The following is a 27,039-nucleotide window of genomic DNA, read 5'->3' as shown; positions in this document are numbered from 1 at the left end:
AGGTCACTGGGATGGCGGCTGAATGGAAGGAAGGGATAGGATGGGATGGAGGCTCACTCTAATGGAGTACAGAGTGGAGTTTATGCAGGTAATGGAAGGGAAGGGAAGGGAAGAAGCTGAAGCTGTGGAGGATTGCAACGCAACACTCACTTAAACGAGACCTATAATAAAGCAAGACAGGATCATGTAAATGGGCCAACAGCAAGTGTGTTTTTTTCGTTTGCAATTTAGTATTGACTTGTATCGTTCATTAAACCCTTAACAATTTTTGCAGTGTGTAGTGTAATCACTACTGGTTACTACTAAGCTAGGATCAGGGTCCTGTCAGCATCCAAAAGCGCTTCTATCAAATCAGAATGTTTCCGAAGTTCCATCTCATGTGTGTGGTAAGGCAGCTTTGAAAGCCCTGAGGCTGACTGCAGTCAATAGTAAGTACTAGGCCAAAAAAATATTGCTGCTACTATTAGCAGGCCGAAAACGGGGTATTTGTTCTGTTCTTTACAAATGTTACTCGATTTCATGGTATGATAAATAAGGTTAATTATGGCTGGCCAATACTGGCTCATGTTCCTCTTGAGCTGCACCGTGGTTGCTGTGGCACCAACTTATTATGCGGTCATCAAATGTCATTGGATCCCCAGATCCATGTGATCGGTCATTCATTACCTTGTGTGTAACCAGGTACCTAACAAGCCCTGTTTTCACTACTTACGTATGGGTGTCTTGCGGATGTATCTTGCCGAGATACATGTGATTGGTATATCACAAAGGACGACCTTTCATCAAACTTCTATTAAACAAGGCTTGGAATAATGTGTCAAAGCAAGTGCTTCAACTCCTGCCAAGCATTGACTTTCCCATTCAGATCGTGGCTACCGGGAATAAACACTGTTATCCCCGTTGTCGTAGATCTAGATCGGCAGGTAGCCACTTGTGGCTGGACCCTGTAGCCTGTCATGTCTACCTCTTGATCCCAAAAGACTCATAATTCAAGGAGACTGGGAGTATAAACTGACATTTCTCATACTGAAATGACTATTGAATCATTTAGTTCTCGCAATATCTTTATCAAGACACAAATCCACTACCAATGCAATCTAATCTTATATATGACGATTACTTCTTCGTTCTCTTTCTCTGTGTTTGTGCATTCGTCGATGAGTCAGTTCGAATCTTCCTTTTAGGATTCTTCCGAAGCACTGTTTCTTCCGGATCTTTGCCTATCTTCATCAACACTCGTCTTTTACCCCCTGCATCATCAATAATCAAGACGCTGGCCCTTGAGTCTGCTGCAGAGTCCGTATCGAGAAGTTTCAGCCCATCCATTTGGTGATCAAAGGCGACTGTTGGACGATCCAAGTGGGAAACTTCTTTCGGACGTTGCACGCCTTTGGGCTTTAGTTGCCGCTCCCACCGTTGCTGTCCTGGCATGCGGTCTGCCCCAAGAACGTCTCGTCGGTCTTCACCGAACCAAAAATGCGGTTGCCCAGGAGCTCCAGCAAAGTAACAAACCTGAAACGGGAGCATACCTGATAGCCGTGATTCCTGAGACCCTTTATACCGTTTCGCCATTGCTTCCTCCGAGACGTCCTCGCCATTCTCCAAAGCCTCTTCATACCACTCTGACAGCGGCTCACTCTCATCTGGCGTAGATTTGACCAGGACCATGACCGGTGCGATACCGCCCAGCTCCCGACGTTCATTGGGGAAGATGGGGTCGTCCCCTACAAGTGACTCTCCATTGTACCGGCAGACGTCGACGCGCATCTCATAAACTCTAGCCACTGCAGTTGAACTTTCCGCAGTAGAAATAGAGATGTGCGTCTGTGCTGGATATGTCCTTCGGTCGATACCGATATACTTCAGATCGGTATCATGCAGAGAGGGATGTGTGGCCCCACTGTCAAGCAACATCTTGAAGCACACGCGGGGTGCTGTGTCATCATTGTCATCCTCGACAAAACAGGGGCCCCTCTCGTTCGACCCAATCTCTCTGAGTTTCGTCTGATACAACAAGACCTTTCCATTCTTTGAACGGCCAGGTTTGCCCAGCCTTTGGGTGAAGCGGCCATGGAAGCCCTTTACGCGTTTAAAGCCCATCGATATTTCCCAGTTGTAGGGCTTGTATCCTGTCAACAATCCCGAGTCGTCAGAAGACTGTGCCCAAGTGGCAGCCATGAGTTGTTCAGTCTGGTGGTTCCCTTTCGGAGCGAGGGGAGGCTCATACCACAGCCAGCCTTCGCCGTACTGACTATGATATCGGTCAAGTCTCTCTTCTCGATCCAAGGTGAACGACTCATATGAGGGACAGAAATCTGCCAACTGTCCAGCATAAATGAGAGTCCACCTGTCCCAACACTTGATTTGCCCGGTTTGATAAGCTTTTATTGCCGCATGGATGTTAGTGTCACTGGCTGGACACTCATGACGCTCCAGTGATGCTGTGAGAAGGTCTATTCTTTTACGGATGCGATACCGTTTGCTAGATTCGAGCTCGTCACTGGTAAAGTCAGTTCATTTTTCTGCAACTAATCGAGATAACTTACAAAGGCACCAAGTTCTCTTCTGACTCTTCCATTTGTTCAAATTCTTGTCTGGCCTTGTCTCGTTGATCTTCAAGGCCCGACAGGTCTGCCAGTGGCTGCTTTCTGCGGGTGTTGGCGATGATGGCTTCCCACTGCAGTACAGATCGCTCTGCGTTCTCCAGGCGGCTGAGATTCGTACCAAGTGATGCGCCGATCACCAGTGGCGGCTCCCAACCAGGAGGGACTGGTCGCCGCTCCCTATTAGTGATCGCATGAATTCCAGAGGATGTCTGGGAAGCTATCTCGAAGGAACTGGGCGTTGCCACCCGTTGTTCTCCTAGTCGATTTGCTTCGTTATCCGCCGAAGTGGTCCCAGGTGGCCGTTCGTCTGTTTGAGGTACACCTTTAGAGGGTTCGTCTTGCCTTGCCCGAAGCCTTTGGCTTCGTCTGGGTCCAAGGTTGATTTCTATATTGGCTGGATCACGTCCCGGACGCCAGCCGGGCGCGAGAGTGCCAGGCGTGTCGCTTGTGGTTTGTCGCCAAGAATTAGGATTCTCTGCGTCCTTTTTGGTGTTTGCTCTGCGCTTGCCCTCCATGGTTATGATGACCTCTGTTGCCCCCAGATGAATGTTGAACGAGCAGATTGCACTTGATTTCCTCAGCCAATTTCTACTCGATGTCTCACATGAAAGCTGAGCCTTGAATCAACAATGTTATTCCTTGCACTCTTTGTCTTATCGGACAGTAGGCAATACCACCATCTTGGACGGTGGCGTTCTGTCGGCGAACAAAGAAATATTGGATTGCCAACCCCGCCCTTCATTGAGATTTGGAACGTGATTATGGCTTGGTTTCTTTCACTTTGTGGTAAGTGTATTTTTGGCTCATTCAAGCGATATAGCCCTGTGCTCAATGCAGAGCGTAATGGCCGACTCCTTTGTTGTACTTATTATGAGTGAGATCCTGAAAGATGTCCATGCTTGAGGTTTGTACCTAAATGAACTTCTTTGTTCAGTTGGTCTTCTTTGAACCGTAACCAACCAGATGAATGAATTTACTCACAAGCTCCTCTCCCATTTCAACATTTGTTCCCTTCTATTCAATCATTCCTGTGTTCTCCTTCTTCTTCTACTTCTCTGAACACCTCGCTTGACAACTGCTTCTACCCACGTACCCATTTTCCTTGATATAGACACCTGTTGTTGGCATAACTAGGAGAACTGCACAATGGAGGAGTCTACCGACAATGATAACACTTTGCGACCTTCTGAATTGAACCCAAGCTATGGTACCTCCTCAGAGTTTACACCAGCCGCTTCTGGTGGGACACGAAGACGCCGTCGTTCTGACAGAATTGTAAAAGTGTTGGGTGAGCTAAATAGTTAAAATTAGTTGGAGAAATGCGCTGACAATTACAAGAAACAGTTTTGATGTCCTTCAGCCTTGGATTTGAGGACCTCCCATCTGAGGCCCAGCAAGCCTACATACGCTTCCAGCAGAACCAGGATTTCCGCGAGTTTGGTGCTGCCCTCAGGCACTTACTTTTAGAAGAAAGGCTAGATGAACTAATGCGAGAATCGCCTGACTTCTTACACGCTGCCGCCGAATTGGTTGGTAATAGATATCCCCATCTGAACCTCCAAGAACGTCTTGATGGTATGGTTATTCCTGTCTGTAGAAACTGTGTACTAACTATGTACCCAAGATCTCGAGGACAGCAAGAGAAAAGACTCGCCGAAAAGACGGTCCAACCGCTCGGACAAATCCCGACGTCGTGCGAAGAAGGAGGCTCGGCGCGGCGACGAGACCATGTCGTGTAATAACAATACCGATCGTATGTTTCTTACCTTGTTATGATTAGATCAGATATTGATACTAGTGCTAGGTCCTTCGAATGCAAGGTTAGCAAAAACAATTACTACGAAGACTCGAACTCGCCAGAAGAAAGGCCGGAAGGGTCAGACAGTAGATCGGACTCAACTCGAGATACGCGCCCAGTCTAGCTCGTCGGAAATTCCTACTATCAACGCTGTGTCAGACGAAACCGCGGGCAATGATGGAGGCAATAGTGCTCCTGTCAATACACCAGTGCTACCAGGTTTTGTCATCAGTACCCGGACAAGCTCTAGAAATCAAGAAGGGGCCACATCCGGAATTGAAGAGCTACGCAGTAGTCAGAGCCAGAAAACAGCTCGATCTAAAAACCCGACACATCTTCCCAAACCTGACGTTAATCTTTATCCTTACAAAGGATGGAAGGTTGAACAACCGACTGTTCTTCTTCATCAAGCCAGGAACTTTCTCGCAGACGAGGATATCGACCGAACTTTGGACTGGAGTCAGAAGTTCGCGGAACTAACTGAGTATTTCTCGTATCTCCTTTACAATTGGCAAGGCGAGGAATGGGGCGCTGAGTTACATGAGGTCATTGACATGCTTCACACGCATTGGATATTTGAGCAATACCATTACGGCATGCCCAAGCTAAACCTCAATTTCGACAACGCGTGGCCGAAGCAAAGTAAGAGGCTACCGCCTATTCCGGGCACAAATCGCCCCGTTGAGATGTCGGACGGGGCGGATGATGAAGACTTGGGCGAGAGAAAGCTGCTCCTCAACAAAATCCGCCCAGCCATTGATGTTCACTACAAGGTGCCTTCGAGAGCACTTTTGAAGTGCATCGAACTTTACACTGCCGATGCCCCTCATACTTGGGAGGTTCCATTTGAATCCGTCTCTTCTGATCGAGGACTGATGAATCTGGAGAATGAGATTTATGAAGAGTGCGTCTTCTCGAATATGTCGGACACCTGCAAGCGCCTCGAAGCAGCCGAAGCCGATTTCAAGTCAGAGCACGACAAAGAGACTTTTGGCTTTGAGGCACTTCAGGCGTTTGCCACGCTTCGTGGAACTCGACGTGCGGCTCTTCAACAGACCTTGAGCCCTCTGAACAATGACGAGAACCTTGCCGTCTGTAATGTCTTCCGCACACTTATCCTACCTCAAGCCAAGATTCCAGAAAAACCAGATGCGGGTATTATTCTTCCTACTATGCAGGTTTCCGAGGTCCCTCAGAAGGAGTCTCGGGATCCCTTTGGCTACACTATAGCGCATAGGTGGTACATGAGAGCAGACCAGCACTGGGGAGACTGGGCGCATGAGCATGCCATCAAAGAATGTCATGGTCACAAGTTGTGGCGAAATCGCAAAGAGCCCATCATGGATCTTCCTAAGAATTTCAAGGGACCTTACATTCACGACTTTTTGGATCATGAAATGAAAAAGGTCGTGTCACTCCTGAAAATATGTGAAGTCCTACGGGATCGTCTATTATTGCAGAAAGAACGAACGCCGCGGGGTTTCCTGACAGATGTTGCCAAGTGCCTGGATGATGGATTGGCAGGAAAACACTGGGTAGATGCCGGCCTAGAGTTCTCTGAAGAGGATGTCGTACCTAGTTCCCAAGACTTGGTTCACATTAGACCCGAGGAGGAAGACTTTTTGCGCTTGCTGGGTCAAAATTCTATCAACAAAAAGACAGTGAACCCCAGAATCAAGGGTGTCAAAGTCGGCCATCGTTCTCGACTGTTTGAAAAGAGAGTCAAGGACATGTTCTATGGAGAAGGCACGACGAACGTCTACAGGCTTGGCTTCGACGAGTTCATGAAAGAACTCAATCGGGATTGTGATGGCCCAGTAAAGTGTTGGAGATTTTCGGAAGATGAGGCTTGGAATGAAGCTTCTAAACTCCAGAAAAAAGGAGTCATCGTATTACATGGACAAACAGTGTTCCGCGCTGAGGCTAATCTTCACCCTGAGCAACTTGTCAGGTGGCTCGACACAGACAAGGACCTGGATGCATTCGTACAAGAGTGGGACCCAGTCAGCCCCCAAGAACCCATCGAGAATGCTGAGGCCAGTCACGAAAACGATGAGATCGAAACAATCTCGACGGTTATCAGTATCCCTGAGTCGAAGAACCCTGGAGATTACCTATTCGGGCTACCCAGAAGTGAACATCTTCGCGACTATGAAGATCTCGCGGAGCTTGTTTCTGACATTGGCAATGACACACTTAAGCAAGATATGCGAAAGACCAAAAAATTCTACACCCGCCTTTGCTTTCGACTTGGAAGGACTATCCGCGACCTCCGAGCCAAGCAGGAGACATACAGGCGACAACTCACCTTGGATCAGCGAGAAGATAATCGCGATTTCTTGGATTTCGTCGTAAGACTGTGGGATTCCGATGCTAATGTACGACCAAACAAAAAGGACAAGAACCCAAAGAGGGGCGATCGCAAGTGGATTACACCGGAATACCAAGATATCATCAAGATGGTTGAGCCAGAGGCTTACAACACAACCTGGGACCATGCGAACCGGGAGAAAATTCGAAAAGGAATTATTCGCGAGGCCTATGAAAACAAGAGCATGATTTTCCCAAGCCGTATTGATCGTTATACTGACGAGGACGGCCTGACAGTTGAGCTACCCCGTCGTCATGAACCGGTGTGGTCTTTTGCACACCCTGGACGAAAAGCCAAGGCACCACAATACTGGGACATGAATCGCTGGCCACTTCATCTTCAGAGAGAATCGACAGCGGAGAGAATTAGATCAGGAAATTTTCATGCGGACACTCAAGAGAACCCGCCATTTTCGCCCACTATTGTCACCCCTTCAGTCTCTCCTGTTACGCCAACTAGACAACAGACAAGACGAGAAATAGACGAAGAAGTGGATGAAGATACTGCACTATCGACTACCTCAGCAGAAGGGACAGACACATACGTAAAAGAGACTCAAACTATTCCTGGACTTGGGAAAGATTTTGTTGTGACGTATGGAGATGTGGCAGAGTCTCGTCGCACTTTCACGCCTGGGCCACCCCAATATCTCCTCGGTAGTACTCCCCTGCAGAAGAAATATGTTGAGAACTACATCAAGAGAGGTGAGTTACGGTCTATGTTACCTTGGGGTTTCTTCTAACAGTTGATAGGAATCGCGTCAGCGGAGACGCCTACCTTTACCTGGCGTCAGCGCTTAGGAGCTCTGTTTGGTCGTAGAATCGTGAATGACCCGACGGCTCTGCCAGAAGTCAACCCTCGCGATATCCCTCAGAGCAAGCCACGAAGTAAAACTTCCGATGACGAAGATTCCGAAGAGGATATGCCTGGTGTCATGGAAAATGACGATATTGACGTTGTGATGGAAGAACTGGTGACACAGAAACCACGCAACGATGAACAAGAGCCTCTAGAAACACCCTCACCAATGGTACCGTCCTTCCCTCATACCTCCGAAGTACCTGGAGAGTCTACTCCTGTAGCTGTTCAGGGTGTAGGTCGTTTGGCCGGGCAGGGAAGTGAGCGGCAAAACCCTAGGTCATGGTCACGACGACGATCCCGCCATCTGGAATCCCAACGGCTCCACTTGACGATAGAGCAGCCAGACTCGGAGGCCTCTGTTGAGTACACAGAGGAAGAAATGCCATAGTCAAGTCGTAGGGTTGTTTATGGTTCGGGCTGACGAGAGTAACTGAAGCGTGATGTGGTCAAACTCTCGATTACTGATTAGGGAACGGAGTGGCTGTGAGAGATGGGATTTGATAGGCCCTCATGTTATGAGATCTCGGAGACTGGACATAGATTTTGGAGCTTTCAATATTGTAAGGCTTATGGTTGCTATTGAGACTTGTACGGGTATGAGCTTGTAGGGAAATTTAACGTCAGAGTTTGGGTTGTCTTCGCAGTTAATCTCACCTGTGGTTTCGTTCTACTGCTGCCTGATAATACCACCAGGTCCATAAGGCTTGAACCATCGGTTCCCTCCAGCCGTTGTCTCGTTAGCTAGCAGAGCAGTGAGTATTTCACGGTCTTTGAATGGTTTGTTCTTGACAAGTCTTCTCCGCGATTCCCCTTTTTTTTTTACTCCCCAACATCAGGGAAGCTATCTGACACGATACCTTCGGCGAAACACAAATGGGTAAAGATTTGCGGGTTCGTCGACGGGGCGACATGGGTAGTAACAATATCGTTGAAGTTGATTGATTGATTACTGCTTCTTTGATCTTGAAAAGGGTGACTTTGTTGGAAAACATTTTAGATTTATATACCAACATCGCTATAGGCAAGATTCGATGTTGATACTGTAAGATGTTCTGGGTATCTGTTCAAACAGTCAACGTTACATGCTGTGCTCAGAGAGGAATGGTGTAAGCTGGTGAGAACTCATGGGCGAATGACCTGGATTGAAGAATTTGTAGCTAGTCTCTTAGGATCGGTACCAGTATAATATAAGCATCTGACATTAGTTTACTTGATTTCTGTAGAACTTTCACTTTGATCATTGAGCATGTGTGCGCCTCTGTTATAGCATAGTACAGTGGCTAACTCTTATACTCGACTTTTATATACGTCAAGTCGAAGATTGCCCCAAGTAGTTAGATAAATTATAAACTCCCCGACTCGATGACCAGTTAAAGGGACCTGGCGACATATTAAATAGTCTCGAAGATCGAAAGAAGATATCAAAGATAACCCATACTGCGCTGTTCAGCTGCTTATTAGTGGGTTTTTACCCCAGGACTCTTAATGGCTGTTGAAGTTTTAATGTCGACCAGCAGGTTTCCATTTTTTTTTATCGATCTGCAGTTGAATCGATCGATGAAAGATGTTAATATCAACGCGGTCTAGTTAAAGAAAGAAGAAGGCTGTGCCTGGATATCGGTTAACCCATGTAGGTAACCCGAAACAAGCTGATGTATAGATCCGCCCGAGACAAACTACTATGGCCCTCTCTATCTGTACCACCATGATGCCTTTGTCTTGATTCGGCCTGCTAACAACCCAGTGACGTCAAAAGGTCATTGTTCATGGAAACCTGGGGTTGAGGTTGAGCGACATAAGTTAGATTTCATCCACGAGATAGAAACTGTGGAGAAGCTGAGAGGGTCTTTTGCAAAAACGGTCTGATGGTTCATCGTTTAGAGGTGAATTTCTATAGTTGATTGGCTAGTTGAGAACACAGCGGATACAATGCAAGTTGAGTCTTGGCATCAACAACGACAGGGACTGAAGCGTTGCAATGGCACGTTTTTGACTGTCCGAGAGTCCGGTCAAGTTGACGTTATACGGCATCGTACTGTGTAGAGAGGTTGTGCTTCGCCAATCCTCAAAAGCAACAATTGAGTGATGAGTTGCTTTCATAACTAGTAAAGTCTCTTCTCTTGATTGATGTTAACAGCTAAGAGACGGTAAAGTTGAGCCTCAGTTCTAGGCGATACTAGTAATATCCCAAGACATTGGCAAGACGGGAAGGAATAACCTTCCACGAATATTTCCATATCACGTGCGAAGCAATAACTTCCTTTCTTCTAGATCCAGGAATAAAACTTGTCTTTTTCTAATACAAGGGACATCGAGAGTCTGGTTTGTTCTGTCAATGAATCTTATGTCCTGAAGGACCCTCACTTAAAGAACGCCGAGTGCTATGACGTCGCATTCCCCACGCTCCAGCCTTCAGGACCCCCTGATGTTTAGTTTACTTCCCCAACTCTCCACAGAATTTTGGCCAGAGTTTACATGCTTCTCCACGATCGATGTTTACTGCAAGTGTGGAGGATGACACTGTGTAAATCACGGTGATTCCACAGAAAGCAGTCGTTTGCTGAAGATGAACATTTTTCAGCTATCTGTCACTCGTTTAGATCTGCAGAAGCGTTCAAGGTCCCGACAACATCCGTTCGCTCTTGAAAATTCCCTAAAACTTTCATCCTGGTACAGGGATCATGGCCATGCCGATCATGTCCTCATACAAGTGCAGAAGACAGAGAGTCAGTACATACCTTACTGTATACACAGTACGGTCCTGCCCTTGGCCGATGGGTCCATCATAAACAGCCAAGACCGATGACCATGGATGTATAACCAAGGTCCGACTGTGAGACCAGCTTCGGTGTCTGGTTTAGGTGGAGATGTTATTCGAGGCCCAGTAGCATGTCCTACATGACTGCGGTACAAAATGAGAACATCCTCGGTCTCTGTTTTCTTTATAACACCAACTGGCTCCTCCTTGGATGCCCATGTTTACCACATAAACTTCGTTCTGTCTCTCAGTATAGAGTTTGGGTGTCAGCTTTGATACACCTTCACCATGTTCAAGAAGTACTTTGGCCTTCAAGGCCGGTCCCTCAACTATGCCATCAGTGCTATTGCAGGAACTGATTTCCTGCTCTTTGGTTACGGTAAGGTTGACCTTCGCGCTTGCAGACAAGACAGCAAGTTGAATATGGGCTTTCCAATGAACCTGAACTTACAATTGCTGCAGACCAAGGTGTTATGGGCGGTATTCTAACAATGGCTCCATTCATGGAACAGTTCCCTGATATGCACAGCGAGGATCCTAGCGTGTCCGCAGCGGTTCGAAAGGACCGCTCAAACTACCAAGGCATTGCCGTGTCCTCTTACAACCTGGGCTGCTTCTTTGGCGCTATCATTACCATCTTCCTCGGAAACAAACTTGGCCGCAGAAAGATGATCATGCTTGGAACCACAATCATGGTTATTGGCGCCGCTCTTCAGGCCTCTGCGTACTCTCTGGAACACTTTATCATCGGACGAATAATTACTGGCCTCGGCAACGGTGGTAACACCTCTACCGTCCCCATGTGGCAATCCGAAACATGCTCTGCCCACAAGCGTGGTAAACTGGTCATGATTGAAGGTGCTCTGATCACACTTGGTATCACTATTTCCTACTGGGTCGACTATGGCATGTACTTTGCGCAGGACACCTCCGCTTGCTGGCGATTCCCTATGGCTTTTCAAATCGTCTTCTGTCTCACCATCATGGCCTTTGTCATGAACCTACCCGAATCTCCCCGCTGGCTTGTGCTTAAGGGTCGTGATGATGATGCCAAGGAAGTAATTGCTGCGATTGCTGGCCAAGATGTTCAGAGCAAGTACGTCGACAACGAATTCCGGGCCATGAAGGATACTACCACAGAGATGAGCAAGGGAGCCTTCTCGGATTTGTTCTCTCGTAACCACAACAAGAATTTCCATCGCACTATCCTTGCCTTTGTCAATCAAATGTTCCAACAGGTAAGACAGCTTCCCTTAGTGTTGGATTAAAGTATGCTGATTTTATAATAACAGATTTCTGGTATCAACCTGATCACTTACTATGCCGCTTCCATCTACTCCGGACTCGGCATGACGGGACATATGCCACTTCTCATGGCTGCTCTGAACGGTACCGAGTACTTTTTGGCCTCTCTTCCTGCAATCTGGCTGGTGGAGCGTGTTGGTCGCCGAAAACTCATGCTTTTTGGTGCAGCTGGACAATGTGCATCCATGGCTATCCTCGCTGGTGTAGGCTCTAGTGACGCGAGATCATGTCAGATTGTGGGTATCGTGTTTCTGTTTGTTTTTAACTCGTTCTTCGCCGTTGGTTGGCTTGGAATGACCTGGCTATACCCAGCTGAGATTACACCTTTGAGAATCCGTGCCCCTGCCAACGCTCTATCGACTTCGAGTAATTGGATCTTCAACTGGTTGGTTGTTATGATTACTCCTCCAGCATTTGAGAACATCGGATCCAACACGTACATCATATTCGCCGTCATTAACGCCATCATGGTTCCCTCGGTTTACTTCTTTTTCCCTGAGACAGCATATCGATCCTTGGAGGAAATGGATACCATCTTCCAAAAGGTGGAGCATGGGTTGAAGGGCGCTCTCGGCGTTGTTAAGCAGGCCAAGGTCGAGCCTCGAAGATACGACAACAACGGAAACCTTTTGATAGCTGTCGAAGAAGTGGACGAGAAGGCTCATGCTGAGCACCGAAGCGGACGTGGAAGCTCGAGTGGACAAAGCGGTGAGCATAACAACGCCGCCATATTCACGTCGCACGATGAGGAAAACCAGCGCCGTGAGACTTGAAGAGATGTTATTGGTTGATGGTGGTCTTCTTTTGGAGAAGCTGTCATACTCTAAAATGGATGAAAGATCACGATGAGGCTGAGTGTAGAACTGGCATCATGCATGATGAAGATATACCATAGATACCCGTTTCAATAGAAGTCTGCCTACATGATGAAGCCCCATGAATAAAGAGTTTGATTTCTTACATGTTTCAACGAGCGGTTGAAAATGGCCCATTTCCTTAGAGCAATGCCTAATACGTCCTGGAAGAAAGAGTTGGCGGGTTGGTTCATGTATCACAAGCCAACATCTGAGACGTGTTTCAGCTCTGAATATGACCGGTAACAACTCTAAGTTTAGCAGCTGATACCCACTAAACAGCTTTACAGCTTTACTCTATTGGTTCCTCTTGAGCTACCCCGCCATTGTTGACATGCTTGGGTTGTCACCTCCTCCCAGACATGAAGCAACCACGGATCTTAGAGAAGACCATACTAGGTATCAAACTACAGGGGATAAAAGGCTGATTGATTAGTAGGCATAAACTATCAGCTTTACGAGGTCCTATTTAACCTCTTTCATCACTTTTATTCTAGATTACTTATTTAGTTCTCTTCCATCTTTTATCCCCCTCCTCCACTTGAACGGACCCTTCTGAACCCCACTTCAGCATCCCGCCCGCCACGACGTTACCTCACCTTCCACCTCCAACTTCCTTCACTTGTTCAAAGTCCTTTAACATTTCTCGTACACAAAATCTTTCACAATGGTCGACCGTCCTAACAAGCCTTCGGCACTTGCCTCAACCCCCGCAGCTCCTCCCCAAGCTGTTGCCGACATTACCCACGACAACTCCCGTGTCAAGGCCGTTCTTCCCTCGGGCGAGAGTGTCGAGGTCCTCCTCCATGGTGCCACCGTAATCAGCTGGAAGGACGCTTCAGGAGCCGAGAAGCTCTGGGTTAGCGAGACTGCTGCTCTTGATGGCAGTGCCCCCGTTCGAGGAGGCATTCCTATCGTCTTCCCTGTATGACCACCTCCAAACCACAATCTCACATTGCTGTCTCTAATTCGAATCTCCGCAGGTCTTTGGTACCGCCCCTGACCATGAACCCGTAGCCAAGCTTCCCCAGCACGGATTTGCTCGCAACTCACGATGGGAGTTCCTTGGCAAGTCCACCAGCGAGGGCTCCAGCTCTAGCGTCAAGCTCGACTTTGGCCTGTCCTCTGAGAGCATCAGCGACGACTTCAAGGCGCTCTGGCCCTACAAGTTTGCTCTTATCTACAGTGTTTCTCTCGACAGCGAGAGTCTCGGCACCACAATCGTTGTCACCAACGACGGCGACGACGCGTTTGACTTCCAGACTCTTCTTCACACTTACTTCAAGATCAGCGTATGTTTATACTCATCTATATCGAACGAGCTTGAACTAACTATTCCAAGGATATCGCCTCCACAGAGGTTACTGGTCTCGAGGACTCTGTCTACTTCTCCAAGGTTTCCAGCTCAGAGGCCACTCAATCCGGCGCCATCACCTTCTCTGGCGAGACCGACTCTGTGTACACGCCCGCCAACGGTCCCAAGCACCCCGTCGTCATCTCCGAGTCCGGCAGCCCCCGCTACCGCATTGTCCGCGACAACCTCGACCAGGTCGTTGTCTGGAACCCGTGGGTTGACAAATCCGCCGGCATCAAAGACTTTTCTCCCAAGGACGGCTGGAAGAACATGCTGTGCGTTGAGCCTGGTTCCGTCAAGGGCTGGCAGAAACTGGAGAAGGGTGACGCTTTCGAGGCGGCGCAAACCATCACACTGGCTTGATGGTGCGACGGTCCTGTTAAGAGTGGCGGGGGAGCGATCAAATTCAAGATATGACAGTTTTTACGCAACGGCAGCACAATAATTTCAGATGGACATGATATCAGTTTACATCTATTTTGACAACTAGATAAGGTACAGCAGTACCAAATGTTAAGTCCATATCCATGCTTAGAGCTCAGAGAGAAGCAAGTAACACATTGAATAAATAAATAAATAAAGGTCAATAGATTGTGCCCAATATTGTTCAGAAATGAACTGTTACTCATATCACGTCTCATTCGTGCCATTCTTCTTTATGATGCTCTCAGGGCACCATGCGTGCTTTTCATATTGTTATTTCCTATAATTGATGGATATACCCATTTTCATTGCCTCAAACTCTTACAAAACGCATTCCCCATTCATACCGCCTTTTCTTCTCTCGAGAAATGATCCGCCACCAAGAAAGCCAGCTCGAGAGCCTGCTTCTCGTTGAGTCTCGGGTCGCAGAAACTAGTGTAGTTCGTCGACAAATCGTCCTCGCCCAAGTCCTCGCTGCCACCCAAACACTCTGTAACAGCATCACCAGTGAGCTCAAGGTGCATACCGCCAAGATTGCTACCCTGCTCCTTGTGGATGCGTAGCGTCTCTTGAAGCTCACGGTAGATATCGCCGAAACGACGTGTTTTGATGCCTGTCGGCGTGGACAGTGTGTTACCGTGCATTGGGTCACATTGCCAGACAACAGTGCGGCGGTACTCTGAGTCTTCGACAGCACGAATGTGCGTGGGTAGGAGATCGCCCACTTTGGCGGCGCCGTAGCGTGTGATGAGAGTGATCTTACCGGGCTCGCAAGATGGGTTTAGGGTGCGGAGGAGAGAGAGGAGGTCTGAGGCTGGTGTTGTAGGGCCGACCTTGATACCAATAGGGTTGGCAATGCCACGGAAGAACTCAACGTGAGCATGGTCAATCTGACGTGTACGATCACCGATCCAGATGAAGTGTGCAGAGGTATCGTAGTATTCTTTCTTCTCGCCGTCGCCACCCAGAGGCGTGGGGCTTACGGTCCGGGCAACAGGCTTGTCAAGCAGACGGGTCAGAGGCTGCTCATAATCAAGCAGGAGACCCTCGTGGCTGGTGAAGAGCTCAACAGAGTCCAGCTCGCCAGGTCGAGCGTTAATGACTTGGAGGAAACGCAGTGTCTGCTGGATGCTCGAAGCAATAGTTGAGTACTTCTCCTTAAGCTCCGGGTCCCGCACATGGCCGAGGCCCCAGTCAAGCGGCCGGTGGAGATCAGCGATACCCGAGGCGAGAGCGGCACGGATGTAGTTCAGGGTCGCGGCAGAGTGGTGGTAGGCCTTGACAAGGCGGTTAGGATCAATTTCGCGATCCTCAAGACGGAAGCCGTTGATGATGTCGCCCTTGAAACTGGGAACTTCCTTCCCATCAACCATTTCAGTAGGACTCGATCGCGGCTTCGCATACTGTCCAGCCATTCGACCAATGCGCACGACTCGCTTGTTGGTTCCCCAGATGAGAACAACGCTCATTTGCAACAGCAGCTTGATCTTGCTTTCGATAGGGCCCTGGCGGCAGTAGTCAAAGAGTTCTGCGCAATCGCCGCCCTGGAGAAGAAAGGCGTTGCCTTGTGCGACATCGCGGAGATGAGCCTTCAGAGCAATGATTTCATTGGGATGTACCAAAGGAGGAAGATCGGTGAGTTCCTGAACTGCTTTGGCGAGAGGCTCTGGATCAGGGTAGTTGGGGGATTGCTTGATGGGCTTTGAGCGCCAAGAAGAGGGATCCCAGGCGGCGGAGGAGGATGAAGCCATATTGAAAGCCGGGTTGTGTAAGAGTGGAATAAGATACAAATTCAACAGAGTAGAACCACACAAAGGTGACAAACTCAAATAACCAGAATTGATCTATTCGGTTCTCCTGTAACGCTCTCAAGTCAGTTGAAAAAGTGGTGGAGGAATTGAATCGAAGGTGTTGGAGAAATGAGTCACAGTGAACAAAGAAAGATGCTCAAGATGCAGCAGACCCTGGAAAATGAAGTCGGACGACAAGGCCAATTAACAAAGAAATGTGGCGTAACCGAATAAAAACTCCGTCATTTTCTTTCCACACATTGATTGGAGTTTATTATGTGGCGTCAACAAACTTGGACGAATAATGCTCAAAAGGATAAATGGAAAGTACACTACAGCCTGATCTAAACCATTCATAACACGTTTAATGATGCTTGAATGAGACTGAATAGAGACAAAGGATAGTTATTGAAGCCGAATCGAGACATTGGATTGTATGCCTTACAGAACTTACATACACACAGTAGTCATTAGTTTTGAATGCAAAGTTCTAATAGGTTTTAATATGTAAATAATGAGAGGTAAAATTCCATTAGTAGTCTGTCATATGAGCTTCAATCATACTGCCTCGGCGGGAGAAGAATGGGAGGCCTGGACCTGCTTGCCCCCTCCAAACCCCACCATAGCTTCCATCACCTCCACTATAATTCCAACCACCTAAAATCAACCCAAGTTAGCTTCACCTTGATCATTACTTCCATATAATCCACACTACCAAAAAACACAATAGAAACAAAATGGCCGACGAAACCCCCTCTCAAACAGCAAAGTCCGCCGAGGACCGCAAAGCCGCCTCAGCCCTCGAGAATCTCGACGCTGCCGACTCTCCTTCGACACCACAAAACGTTGACGCCGACGCGGCCAACAAAGCAATCAAGACCCTCGGCGGCGCCAGCAAGTCCGCAGCCGCTGCCGCCTCCAACAAGAACGTCAAAGTTGATGCTGCTGACGTCGCTCTTCTCGTCGAGGAGCTCGAATTGCCCAAGCCAAAGGCTACCGAGCTGCTAAAGAGCAATGAGGGTGATGCTGTCAAGGCTATGAGGGCGTTTGTCAAGGCTTAAAGACGATACCACGATAAGGCGTTACATTTTCATCTTTCTCTGCCAAGAGCTGGTGGGAAATGGTGCGACAGTTAGGAAAAGGTCTTGATGGTTCCCGCGTTTAGCGAGCATGTAGCAAACATATTACCAACGATATGAGATTTACCCGTCTCGAGCCTTCTACAGTCACACAAACACGAGTCGGAAATATTGCAGATCAATCAACATGCTGGATTCTTAGTGTACCAGCTCTCAAATATGTGTACAAGTATCCAGTCAATGCCATTCCACCAAACGCCCAGTCGGAGGTCCTGTCTGTTCCCGTGGTATCCCCTCCTATGGCAAAATGAGTGATTGTTACCAGCCATGCCGTGTGACAGCAAAATCTAATATGAACCCATAAACTCCGGATCAAAACCTGTCCATGTACAATTATTCCACCTTGACCATATCCAGTCTATTACTGCCAGGTCCTCGCTAAAGGACTACCAATCTTGGGCGCAAACTGTAGACTCTTGCGTCGTGCAGCCATGAGTCGCATAAGGACACCATCATCCTTGGTCTGGCTGAGAAGTCCAGCGCCCATCTCACGGATGGACTTCTTTGGGGGGCACGTTCGCATCAGGAGAGCATCCTTCGTGGGTGACTCGTCCAAATCATCATCGTCATCATCATCAGCGGAAGCCGACTCGAGGTCGAGATTGGCGGCGTATCGTGCAATAGCCTCTGGAGCAGGTGTCTTGGGGACAGGAGTAAGAATTGCTTCAGACCACTCGAAATCCTCCATCTCCTCATCTTCGTCTTGCTCCGAGGGAGTATACATCCATTGTGTACTCTGGCGACGGTTGCTGGGGGTAGAAGGAGTAGTTCGAGAGCCTCCCTTCGTAGGACTGGTGACGAGAGTGCCGTTCATGTTGGCCAAAGCCTTGGGCTCCATACTCTTGCGACGGCGAGCTCCACCGCGGGGGACATTGCTTGTGTCGATCTTGTAGGGGCTTTCCTCAACCCAGTCATTCAAACGCTCGCAACTAGCACATGTTAGCTCTGGTGATCAAAACGAAAGAATGTGTCCAACTTACTCAAGCACCCAACTAACTCCAACACACTGGACGACTCCGTTGCTTTCACGGACCTTCTCCAGTGTGCGTTTGCTGCCATCCTTGAAAACAACATGTGTGATTCCAACCTTGTTTGAAGTCATATCGTTTTCGGAACTGCTGGGGTTCCAGCTCCATGACTTCATGCACTTGGCGCCCATCTGAGTGAGTAGGTCCACAAAGATGCTGCTAGCATCAGCTCCTTCGCTGGTATATACATCGACGAAGACGACGGCACCACGAAGGATGGCTGGGTTTAAATCGCGACGGGGTGTTCGTGCAGGTGTCCCCAATGAAGACCAAAGGTCTGACTTTGAGGGAGTGGCTGGAGGGGGGGCGGAGGGACTCTCAGGGATGGTAGCGGGCATGCTCTTCCTTCCTTTGGGAGAATATGGGACGGCAGTGGAGCTCCTTGTTGATCCAGAGGGACGCTTTGGGGGGGCTCGCGAGGCGCTGAAGCTACGCTTCTTAAGAGGGGTAGGTGAGGAGTCGTCCGCAGGCTTCAAAGGCACCTTGGTAGTGGTGTTGAAGGTCTTCATAACAGGGCGAACAGGGGTGGTAGGGACCATTGAGGAAGGAATCTCGTTCTCGTCACCATACTCTTGACTAGCTTCAGAGAGTGTGTCGTCAAACGCATCAGTGTTGACAACCTCGTCAAGGACATCAGGCTCCATCAGAGACATCTCGTTGGCCTCCTGAGCTAGTTCGACGTCTTCCTCAGTAACCTCCATGTCATCAAAATCGGGATCCACAACCTCTGCAGTGTTATCCGCTTGTAGATCTTCCATGCCTGCTCGAACAGTCATCTCATCATCAAAGAAATGAGTCGAAGCTGGCGATTCCACAGACTTGGGGGTAGCAACGTGTTCGGAAAGAACGGCGGCCTTTTTGTCTCCAGAAGTCAGAGGTGCCATTTTAACCGGAGTGCTAGCTTTCCAAGAACCCAGACGATCAGCAAGAGCGCTGAAGCCACCCATGGAAGCTCGAGAGGTCTTAGGTGTTTTGCGACCAAATGGTGTTGGAGTGACAGGCACTGCGTTGGTAGGTGCAGCATCCTCGTCGTCTGATTCCGAATCTGTATCCTGAGGTTCTAGATCCTTTTCTCGAAGCTGGTATATGGGGTTCTGTTCCTGCACGGGAGAGTGTGTAGGGACATCACTCTCGATTTCAGTCTCTTGGATACCAACGTCTGCCTGGACGACCTGCTCGTCACCAGTATCCTCGTCGACAACCATACTGTCCTCCTCTTCTTCGGTAAGATCAGCCGCATCTGTAGTTGGCTCGGGTTTGACAACAGCCTCCTCCTGAATATTCTCGACAATCTCTAGCTCAGCCTGGGGTTCCTCCACGTCTTCGATCTCCTCTTGAGACTGGTCGGCAATACCCATATCCTTCTTCCAAGCGGGATCAGCATGACGGGGGAGGACAGCAGACAGACGACCGGGGAACTCCAAGTTTTCCAAAGGCTGGTCGAAGACGTCGGCCTCGACTGTGTCGAGATCCAACTCAGCTTGCTCCTCTGACATGAGCTTATCAGAAGGTCGGATGGAGGGACCACGGGAAGGCGTGCCAAGAACCAAAGGCTTCATGATTGGTGGTTCGTCGAGGGCACGAACATCTTGGGGTCGAGGTTCTGTAACTGGCTTCAGCCCAGGCATGGCCCGCTTAGGTGGTGAAAGCAGAAGAGAAGCCTTCATTGCTGATTGGGATTGTTGGGGCTGTAAGGAAACTCCGAAGTTCAACCCTTTAATGGGTGACTGGGGTCGCTTAGCCGCAGATTGAAGTAGGGAGTTCTTGGAAGACATTCCATCTTCAGCCTGGTTGTCACCTTCCTGTGTCTTCTTCATAGTCGATCCAGGGAGAACAATGGGACCAATGCGGCGAGCTGGGGATCTCAAGGTGTCCTTGTCGGGTGAAGCAGGTTGCCTCTTAGCGGGAGATCTCAAAATCAGTGCGCCGAGGCTGGGAGGGTTACTGATGCTTTCAGAAGCACTTATTGACTCGGTGGGTTCTTCGGTGTGCTCCGGTTGGGTCTTGACAATGTTGGTAGGGGGCTTAATCGGGCTCTTCATCATGGGCTTGACAGGCGGCATGTCGCCGGCAAGTTCATCCTCGGATTCGTCGTCCTTCGAGACAGGTATCTGGGTAATCTTCTTAGGACTTAATGGTTTATTGTCTGTCGATTCAGCGGATCTTACCGCCGCTCTGGTTGTTCGACTTCCAGCTGCTCCTCCACGTTTGGCCGGCCGACCTCTAATTCCAGTTCGAGCAGGCTCCTTTGCCTCGACAGCAGGCTCGATATTCTCCTTATCAGGCTCTTGGAACTTGACGGATTTCTTTAGAGGAGGCTTGGCCAATGTTGTTGGCTTTGTAGCCGTCGATGATGCTGTAGTGCGAGTGCGTATTGTGGTAGTCTTCTTAACAGGCGCCGGGGCAGGTTCCTCAGTAGCAATTGCTTTCCTTGGCCGCCCTCGCGTAGGTTTGGCAGGGGCGGTGGCGGTGGCGGTGGTAGTGGTAGTCGACTTGGGAGCTTCAGTAGCAGTCTTCTTTACTATACGACCCCGTGTAGGCTTTGCAGGTGCTTCAGGTTCAGCCTCGGGCTCTTCGACATCCCCGGCTTTCCTTGGTCGACCACGCGTTCTCCTAACAACAGCAATTTCGCGCTGCTGCTCCTCATCTTCATCGTTCTCGTCTGCTCTTGTCTTTCTCTTGGCGGCTGTGCTCTTGGTACCCGCTGTTGCAGTGCTCCTCGCCCTTGCAGCAGCTGTGACAATCTTTGTGGTTTTCACGGAGGGATCTGTGGCTTTGGCAGCGGCTCTGGCCCGTGTCATTCTCTTGGGTGGTGAATCCATGATTGTGGACTTTTGCTGTGTTTGTTGTATGGTTAGTATAATGAAGAAGATGGGAAAGAATCTATGTCAGGGTCAAATCATCATGCACGATGAAATTGTTGATTCCAGGTTGGTGTCTGTTTCTGGCCGAAGGGTCTTATGTCTCTGTCCGTGTTTGGTGTCGTTGCTGGGCAACAACTCGCTTGAACCGGCATGGGTGCAGATCGCAGCTGCCAACCGTGAATGACCGCCCCGCAACCGGGACTATATCCCTTGTCAATAACGCGTACTAACCATATGTTTTGCAGGGTAGCGTGCTTCCAGATGATAATATGGAATATCTCTTACCTGCAGCACGAGTCAAATGTTTCGCTTGGTTGCTGTATGTCTATCCAATGACGTGTTTCCTAATGATTCTTGTATTAAAGATGGGCAAAATAATCGCCTCGAAATGAAGACGAGCCATATCAATTCCCCTTTCAGCCATTACTTCATCAGGGTTTCTCGAAGTCAGATATTAAAAGCTACTAGACATGAAAACGGAGAATGATGGGCACCAATTACCAATGAGAGAAGATGGATCGAACCGTTTGAACTCAATCGCATTCTGAAATGTGTGCACATAACAAGAGATGCCGCAAAACATGACCTGGAATCTTTGTGGTGCGAAAGATCAACAGTCTGGGGACTAGTTTGAGATAGTGTAAACCTCCTCACTAATTTCATCTCTTGTCTCTCAGGAGTTAAAGCTTTAATCCCGTTCCTCTGAGTGATCAAAGCTGTAAATCTCCCCAAAAAACCATCATCCAACAAGTCAGGCTTATTACTGTCTCGCCATAAGCAAATTTGTATATCACCACTCAAATGCTTTTCAACCAGGCCCATCGGCTTTGAAAATTTGCATGTTTTCTTTTCAGTCCATATTTGTTTTCGCGCCGAAATGACAGTAAATCGATAGGCTCGGCAAAGTAGCACGGAAATAAATTGGCCGTTGGAACCAGAGTCATCCCAGTAGTCATCCCCACTGTGGTATCCCAATTTCGCCTTAACACCAGGCTGTACCGCCTCATCAAACAACATTGAAATCCAAAACTAAAGAAACGTAGTATCAAAATGTCAGGCGTGCCGAAAGCCACTGCTTGTAAACTCGCGCAACAAGAGGAGTAATCGACCCATCTTAGCCGTATCGCATAGGCTGTTGCCCTTGAGGTGCGCCGTGGGGAGGCCCCCATTGTTGCTGTGGTGGTCCTCCGCCGTTGGCCATGGCCTTGACATCTGGGCGATTCTCTAGCGGTTGATGGAAGTTGCAGATTCGGCATGCGACATCGGTATAGCCGGAGATGGACAAAGGGATGAGCGGCTGCAATAGTTGTTAGCTGATTGAAGGAAGAGTCAGAGGAGATCGGTCATACAATCCAACAGAATGTAAACCAAGGATTGCTCTTTTGGACATGCGCAGCCATGTTACCACAGTGGTGACATTGGCATACCATTCCCTCATAGCCTGGGACTTCCTTGCGGAAGGTGTGCTCACCGCACACGAAAAAGAAGAACATTGTTGAAGAGGTTTTTGAGCGGAGAGTGTTTGCGATGAATGGGCTATTGGCGGGTATTTGTCTCAATCAAGTACGACGTTGTGTGTGTCGAAACGAAGTTGATCGTCGCTGGCCCAGGAGTTGAGGTGGCGCGCCGTCGTCGTTAATTAGGCGGCGCAGTTCTTGGCAAGCTTAAGTTGTGGTCACAGGTCGGTCAGGTGTCAGTGTAGTTGGTAGGTATATATGTGAGTTGAAGCTGTATCTATCTTGGTGCTGGAAATGACTCAGGAGTCTATGGATGCGATATATCAAAATCAAGCGTTTCCTGAAAATAGAGAGTGTGAAGATAATGTATTTGCACTGCTGAAAGTGACAAGAGTTGGTGTTGATGTTGATAGAGTCAGGCACAGGAACAAGGTGATGACGAACGGTAGGGGGGCGCTTTCTTAGTGGAAAGGCTCCTGCCGCACGGACCACATCTTCTTACGACTGAGTTTCTGTCACTGCAGGTGATGCCTCTGGCAAGTACTAAGAAAAGGAAAGCTGGATGAGAGAGGATCTGATATTTTTCAACATACCTAAGAATTAACAAATGATTACACAATTCGCCTGTTTTACTTACATATTGTCCTAAAGTGTTATATCAACAATTGCAATCAGCGAACCAATCATGCTCGAAGGCGCAGAGTTATGCGTCATGGTACTGGCTCTGTAGTACTAAGTTAGTTCGTGGGGAAACTTTAACAGGCAGGGAAAAAAAAAAGTCAGCTTCAACTCATCACCACCAGCACGTTGGCATCGCCTACAACAACAGCTACAACTCTCGCGCAGTTGTCTTTTTTTCGTGGATTCCAGTGCAATCCCCAGGCCTCATCAATACATCTTCGGATTCTCCCCTTATAGACATACGATGCTCTACTAGACCATAGGGAAACCTTTGAACAAAGCTCCAACAACTACGCTACCAGACATGCTTTACGACCTCAACATCGCCTGGTCGCCCTCCACGACTGAGGAACAGCTTCTCCAGGCCCTCACTCTATCTTCATCTCTCGGGTACTCAACCGTCGCTCTCAATCACACGCTCACGCTACCGTTTCCTCCCAACCATACCGCGCCATTCCCGTCGATTCCATCGTCGCCAACCTCAAAGCTTCCAAATGTCCTCCACCGTGCGACTCTTCCTTTATCAGACCCTTCGGCCAATAATTACAGAATTCCGTTCCTCACTTCCACATACGACATCATCGCCACCCGTCCGCTCACGGACAAGGCCTTTCAAAACGCCTGCTTAACGCTCGACGTACCCATAATATCCGTGGACTTTACAAAGTACCTGGAATTCCACTTCAAACCGAAACCATGCATGGCGGCTGTCTCGCGGGGTATTCGCTTTGAGGTCTGTTACAGCCAAGCTCTGGCCGCCGATGCTCGAGGACGTGCAAACTTCATCTCAAATGTCACAGGTCTCATCCGGGCCACACGTGGTAGAGGCATACTACTCAGCAGCGAAGCCAAGGATGCGCTGTCGCTGAGGGCGCCTGCGGATGTGGTCAATCTACTGAGCGTATGGGGCTTGGGCAGTGAAAAGGGCATGCAAGGTCTTGGTGAGATACCGCGTTCTGTCGTTGTGAATGAGGGCATCAAGAGGAACGGCTTCAGGGGTGTTATTAACATCGTCGAAGTCGCCGAACAAGAAAAAGGGTCAAACGATAATGCGGATAGTAAAAACACAGGGAAAGATTCCGGAAAGAAGAACAAAAGCAAGGGACAGAATCAGAACCAAAAGCGTAAGAACGGCGAGGATGACAATCAGCAAATCAGCAAACGACAGGCCAAAAAGATGAAGCTAGCCCAGAGAAATGCAACAACGGAGCAGAAATGAGAAGGAAGAAATGAGCATTTCGGTATTCGGACTTGTCAAGTACAAGAGCCATGGCACCATGATACCCATACAATAGACAGATGCAAAATAATAAAAAAACATCGATCTGCTCTGGAGACTTGCTCACATGTATTATAAGACTACCTAGCTACAATATTACGAGCACAAGTGCTCTTCTCTTCGAAAGAAACCCAGAGTCTACTTCAAACACTACATTTTACTATCCCCGAATTCAACGCAATCCAGTCAAATGCCACATTATCTCACGGAGCACCCGTGGCACGAGCCTTGAGTGGCCCTGCTCCTCCACCCAAGTTGCCCAAGTCGAGGACACTGCTGAGTTTCGACGGGTCGGAGAGATCGATGGGAGCTCGGGTCTGTGAAGGAGCATTTCCAGAATTGGCAGTTGTGGGCCTGGTTCCGTCTAGGACAGGCGCAGCGATAGCTCCTGTGGTGTCAGGTCCCACGTTGCCGAGATCCATCGAAGGGGACATGGTAGGAGTGTCACCCTCAGACTCCTCCTGGGTAGGAGTCGGTTCAGTGGTAGGCTCTGCTTGGCTGGAGGTGGCTTCAGCTTCGGGCTCTTCAACGGCTGTGGTAGACGGCTGTGTCGTAGGCTCGTTGACAGCACTGGTAGAAGGTTGTGCAACGGGCTCCTCAGCAGCGCTGGTAGGAGGTGCTGGGGCAGGCTGTTCGATAGGTTGTTCAACAGGGCTGGTGGAAGGCCCAGTCGCAGGTGCTTCGAGGGCACTGGTAGGGAGCTTGGGAGTGATGCTCTGGGTTATTATAGGCCCGACAACGGCATACGGGTCTGATGCAAGTGTCGTCCTGGGCAGAGAGCTTTCGGGAATCGGGATCGTGGTAACGCCTGGCCCTGGGACTTGTCCAACAGGAGCGCTAGGTTCCTGAGGGGCCTGCACGGTGTGGATGATAGTAATAGGGTCCTTTACTGAGTTAGTGCGTGGTCATTTCAGAGTTCACGACGACTTACAGCTCCTTCTCCAGGAACAGTTATAGTAACGGGAGCCTTTGGCGAGTTAGTGCCTAATCCTGATCCTAATTAAAGACGGAGACAATGGTTGAGGCTTACTGGTGCTTCTCCAGGGATGTGCACTGTCTCGGTGATGACCTGGTTAACGGTGACGGGCTCGACCTCGATGATGGTAATAGGTTCTTTGATGGTAACAGCAGGCTATAGACCAGTCAGCAGGCGAGTTCTGGCATATACTAGATTTGAACAAAGTTACTGGAGCTGGAGCCACTTCGGTGACGATCTGAACGTCGACCTGAGTAACGTATTGAGTCTCAACCTGAACTTGAGTGACAAACTGAGTCTCGACTTGGTTAATAACCTCGGTCTTGGTCTCGTAGACAGTTACAGGCTCTGCGTTGATAGTAACAGTAACAGGCTCAGCAGCGACTGGAGCCACGGCTGCAGGAGTCTGCAGAATGGTCCTGAGCTGTGTCATGGTCACCCTTTCAGTGGTGGTTTCGGTGATATAAGACAGCCTCAGTCTGAAGACATGTTAGTAAGTGTCGATGCTGTTTCCTCGATTTTCGTAGACTTGCCCTTCAAACTTGGCTGCGTTAACGGCTCCCTCGATCTCCTGCCTCTTTTTCATCCTCCCATGTCTTCCCGCGGCCTACTTTATAGTTAATATTGGCTTTCGTGGTATTTTGGTATAAGTCGAGTCCACCTACCTGCGCAACATGGGCGGCAGTAAGCCAATACAACAACTTCATGATGCTTGATCCTAACTCTCTCTCCTAATAAACTATTGATTTCTTTCGTGATTTGGTGTAAAAGAGCGGTATAACACAACAGTCCAGCCGTTGGTGACAGTTTTCGGTTTTGTGATGAATGAGCGACAGATGTACCGAGATGGTATTAAGAAAAGGTGCCTTAACCAACAGAAGTGGTTAAGTTAAGAAATAATAGCTGCAACAGGGCAGAACAAGAATTGAAGGCGTGACAGCGAATCAACCAGTGAAAGAGCGAGCGATTGATTGATTGACTGGATGTCACGAGAGAGAAACAAGAAGAAGAACACAACGCATAGTAGAAACAGAATCAGATCAGAGGAGAAGGGACGAGAGGAGGGGGGAGGACAATGGGATGATACTAGTTTATTCGCTATAGGTAGTGTAATAACTGAGGAAGCCCAACGTGCCACGCGCCGCCGTTCACACCGTTAGAGGCGAGGCATGGCAGGCTAGGTGATAATGCAAGGCACAGCCGTTTGAACAGGGGCTCATTCTGGTGCATTTCGATTCCAGAATCTGAGGCTCAAACGGAGACTGCGACGATTGAGGTTAGGATGTGCCAGGGGTGTAAGTTTTGGAGACTCGCTATTGTAGCTTAAGAAACAGGGATCAGGGGTTAAAGAGTGGTTCCTGAGACGTTATGGCGACTATCCATACTCTGTAGGGAACATAACATCTTCAAAAAGTGATGAGCCTTGCTAGTAGATAACTTTAATTCAAAGGTATAAGAAGGCTTCCGGTCAGCAACATCTTGGCAATTCAATAGC

The 27,039-nt window shown here is 48.8% G+C and overlaps 10 protein-coding genes across 10 annotated transcripts; 5 read left to right on the top strand and 5 right to left on the bottom strand.

Annotated features, from left to right (window-relative positions):
• Window positions 1–776: 776 nt before the first annotated feature.
• On the bottom strand, window positions 777–3,436 carry EDB82DRAFT_66929 (uncharacterized protein). The gene is made up of 2 exons (XM_025729823.2): window positions 2,547–3,436; window positions 777–2,500 (listed from the first exon to the last, which is right to left on the bottom strand). Exons 1-2 carry the CDS (start codon window positions 3,119–3,121, stop codon window positions 1,117–1,119), a joined length of 1,959 nt encoding a protein of 652 aa, XP_025589009.2. The 5' UTR covers window positions 3,122–3,436; the 3' UTR covers window positions 777–1,116.
• Window positions 3,437–3,752: 316 nt separating this feature from the next.
• On the top strand, window positions 3,753–8,024 carry EDB82DRAFT_471778 (uncharacterized protein; the record flags this gene model as incomplete). Its single annotated transcript, XM_025729824.2, has 5 exons — window positions 3,753–3,894; window positions 3,945–4,181; window positions 4,231–4,359; window positions 4,411–7,479; window positions 7,528–8,024. The coding sequence occupies 5 exons, from the start codon at window positions 3,753–3,755 to the stop codon at window positions 8,022–8,024; spliced, it is 4,074 nt and encodes a 1,357-aa protein (XP_025589010.2).
• Window positions 8,025–10,562: 2,538 nt separating this feature from the next.
• EDB82DRAFT_66892 (general substrate transporter) lies at window positions 10,563–12,747 on the top strand. Its single transcript, XM_025729825.2, has 3 exons — window positions 10,563–10,773; window positions 10,857–11,632; window positions 11,687–12,747. Exons 1-3 carry the CDS (start codon window positions 10,683–10,685, stop codon window positions 12,470–12,472), a joined length of 1,653 nt encoding a protein of 550 aa, XP_025589011.2. The 5' UTR covers window positions 10,563–10,682; the 3' UTR covers window positions 12,473–12,747.
• A 163-nt stretch (window positions 12,748–12,910) lies between these two features.
• On the top strand, window positions 12,911–14,487 carry EDB82DRAFT_533302 (galactose mutarotase-like domain-containing protein). Its single transcript, XM_025729826.2, has 3 exons — window positions 12,911–13,478; window positions 13,537–13,845; window positions 13,896–14,487. Exons 1-3 carry the CDS (start codon window positions 13,221–13,223, stop codon window positions 14,268–14,270), a joined length of 942 nt encoding a protein of 313 aa, XP_025589012.1. The 5' UTR covers window positions 12,911–13,220; the 3' UTR covers window positions 14,271–14,487.
• EDB82DRAFT_488715 (DAHP synthetase) lies at window positions 14,488–16,377 on the bottom strand. The gene has a single exon (XM_025729827.2). The coding sequence runs from the start codon at window positions 16,079–16,081 to the stop codon at window positions 14,672–14,674; it is 1,410 nt and encodes a 469-aa protein (XP_025589013.1). The 5' UTR covers window positions 16,082–16,377; the 3' UTR covers window positions 14,488–14,671.
• A 353-nt stretch (window positions 16,378–16,730) lies between these two features.
• On the top strand, window positions 16,731–17,435 carry EDB82DRAFT_66864 (uncharacterized protein). The gene has a single exon (XM_025729828.2). It carries the CDS (start codon window positions 16,858–16,860, stop codon window positions 17,179–17,181), a length of 324 nt encoding a protein of 107 aa, XP_025589014.1. The 5' UTR covers window positions 16,731–16,857; the 3' UTR covers window positions 17,182–17,435.
• EDB82DRAFT_66859 (uncharacterized protein) lies at window positions 17,401–21,207 on the bottom strand. The gene is made up of 2 exons (XM_025729830.2): window positions 18,240–21,207; window positions 17,401–18,188 (listed from the first exon to the last, which is right to left on the bottom strand). Exons 1-2 carry the CDS (start codon window positions 21,107–21,109, stop codon window positions 17,621–17,623), a joined length of 3,438 nt encoding a protein of 1,145 aa, XP_025589016.2. The 5' UTR covers window positions 21,110–21,207; the 3' UTR covers window positions 17,401–17,620.
• A 1,058-nt stretch (window positions 21,208–22,265) lies between these two features.
• EDB82DRAFT_521038 (uncharacterized protein) lies at window positions 22,266–22,644 on the bottom strand (the record flags this gene model as incomplete). Its single annotated transcript, XM_025729831.1, has 2 exons — window positions 22,266–22,448; window positions 22,501–22,644. The coding sequence occupies 2 exons, from the start codon at window positions 22,642–22,644 to the stop codon at window positions 22,266–22,268; spliced, it is 327 nt and encodes a 108-aa protein (XP_025589017.1).
• A 503-nt stretch (window positions 22,645–23,147) lies between these two features.
• On the top strand, window positions 23,148–24,689 carry EDB82DRAFT_66757 (RNase P subunit p30-domain-containing protein). Its single transcript, XM_025729833.2, has one exon. It carries the CDS (start codon window positions 23,594–23,596, stop codon window positions 24,506–24,508), a length of 915 nt encoding a protein of 304 aa, XP_025589018.2. The 5' UTR covers window positions 23,148–23,593; the 3' UTR covers window positions 24,509–24,689.
• EDB82DRAFT_66734 (uncharacterized protein) lies at window positions 24,640–26,389 on the bottom strand. The gene is made up of 6 exons (XM_065610028.1): window positions 26,210–26,389; window positions 26,078–26,151; window positions 25,756–26,023; window positions 25,599–25,700; window positions 25,500–25,535; window positions 24,640–25,452 (listed from the first exon to the last, which is right to left on the bottom strand). Exons 1-6 carry the CDS (start codon window positions 26,249–26,251, stop codon window positions 24,772–24,774), a joined length of 1,203 nt encoding a protein of 400 aa, XP_065465708.1. The 5' UTR covers window positions 26,252–26,389; the 3' UTR covers window positions 24,640–24,771.
• Window positions 26,390–27,039: the final 650 nt, after the last annotated feature.

This window comes from Fusarium venenatum (assembly GCF_020744135.1).
Source record: "Fusarium venenatum strain MPI-CAGE-CH-0201 chromosome Unknown EDB82scaffold_1, whole genome shotgun sequence".
Classification (NCBI taxonomy): domain Eukaryota; kingdom Fungi; phylum Ascomycota; class Sordariomycetes; order Hypocreales; family Nectriaceae; genus Fusarium; species Fusarium venenatum.
This window is presented reverse-complemented; position numbering and strand designations above follow the sequence as displayed.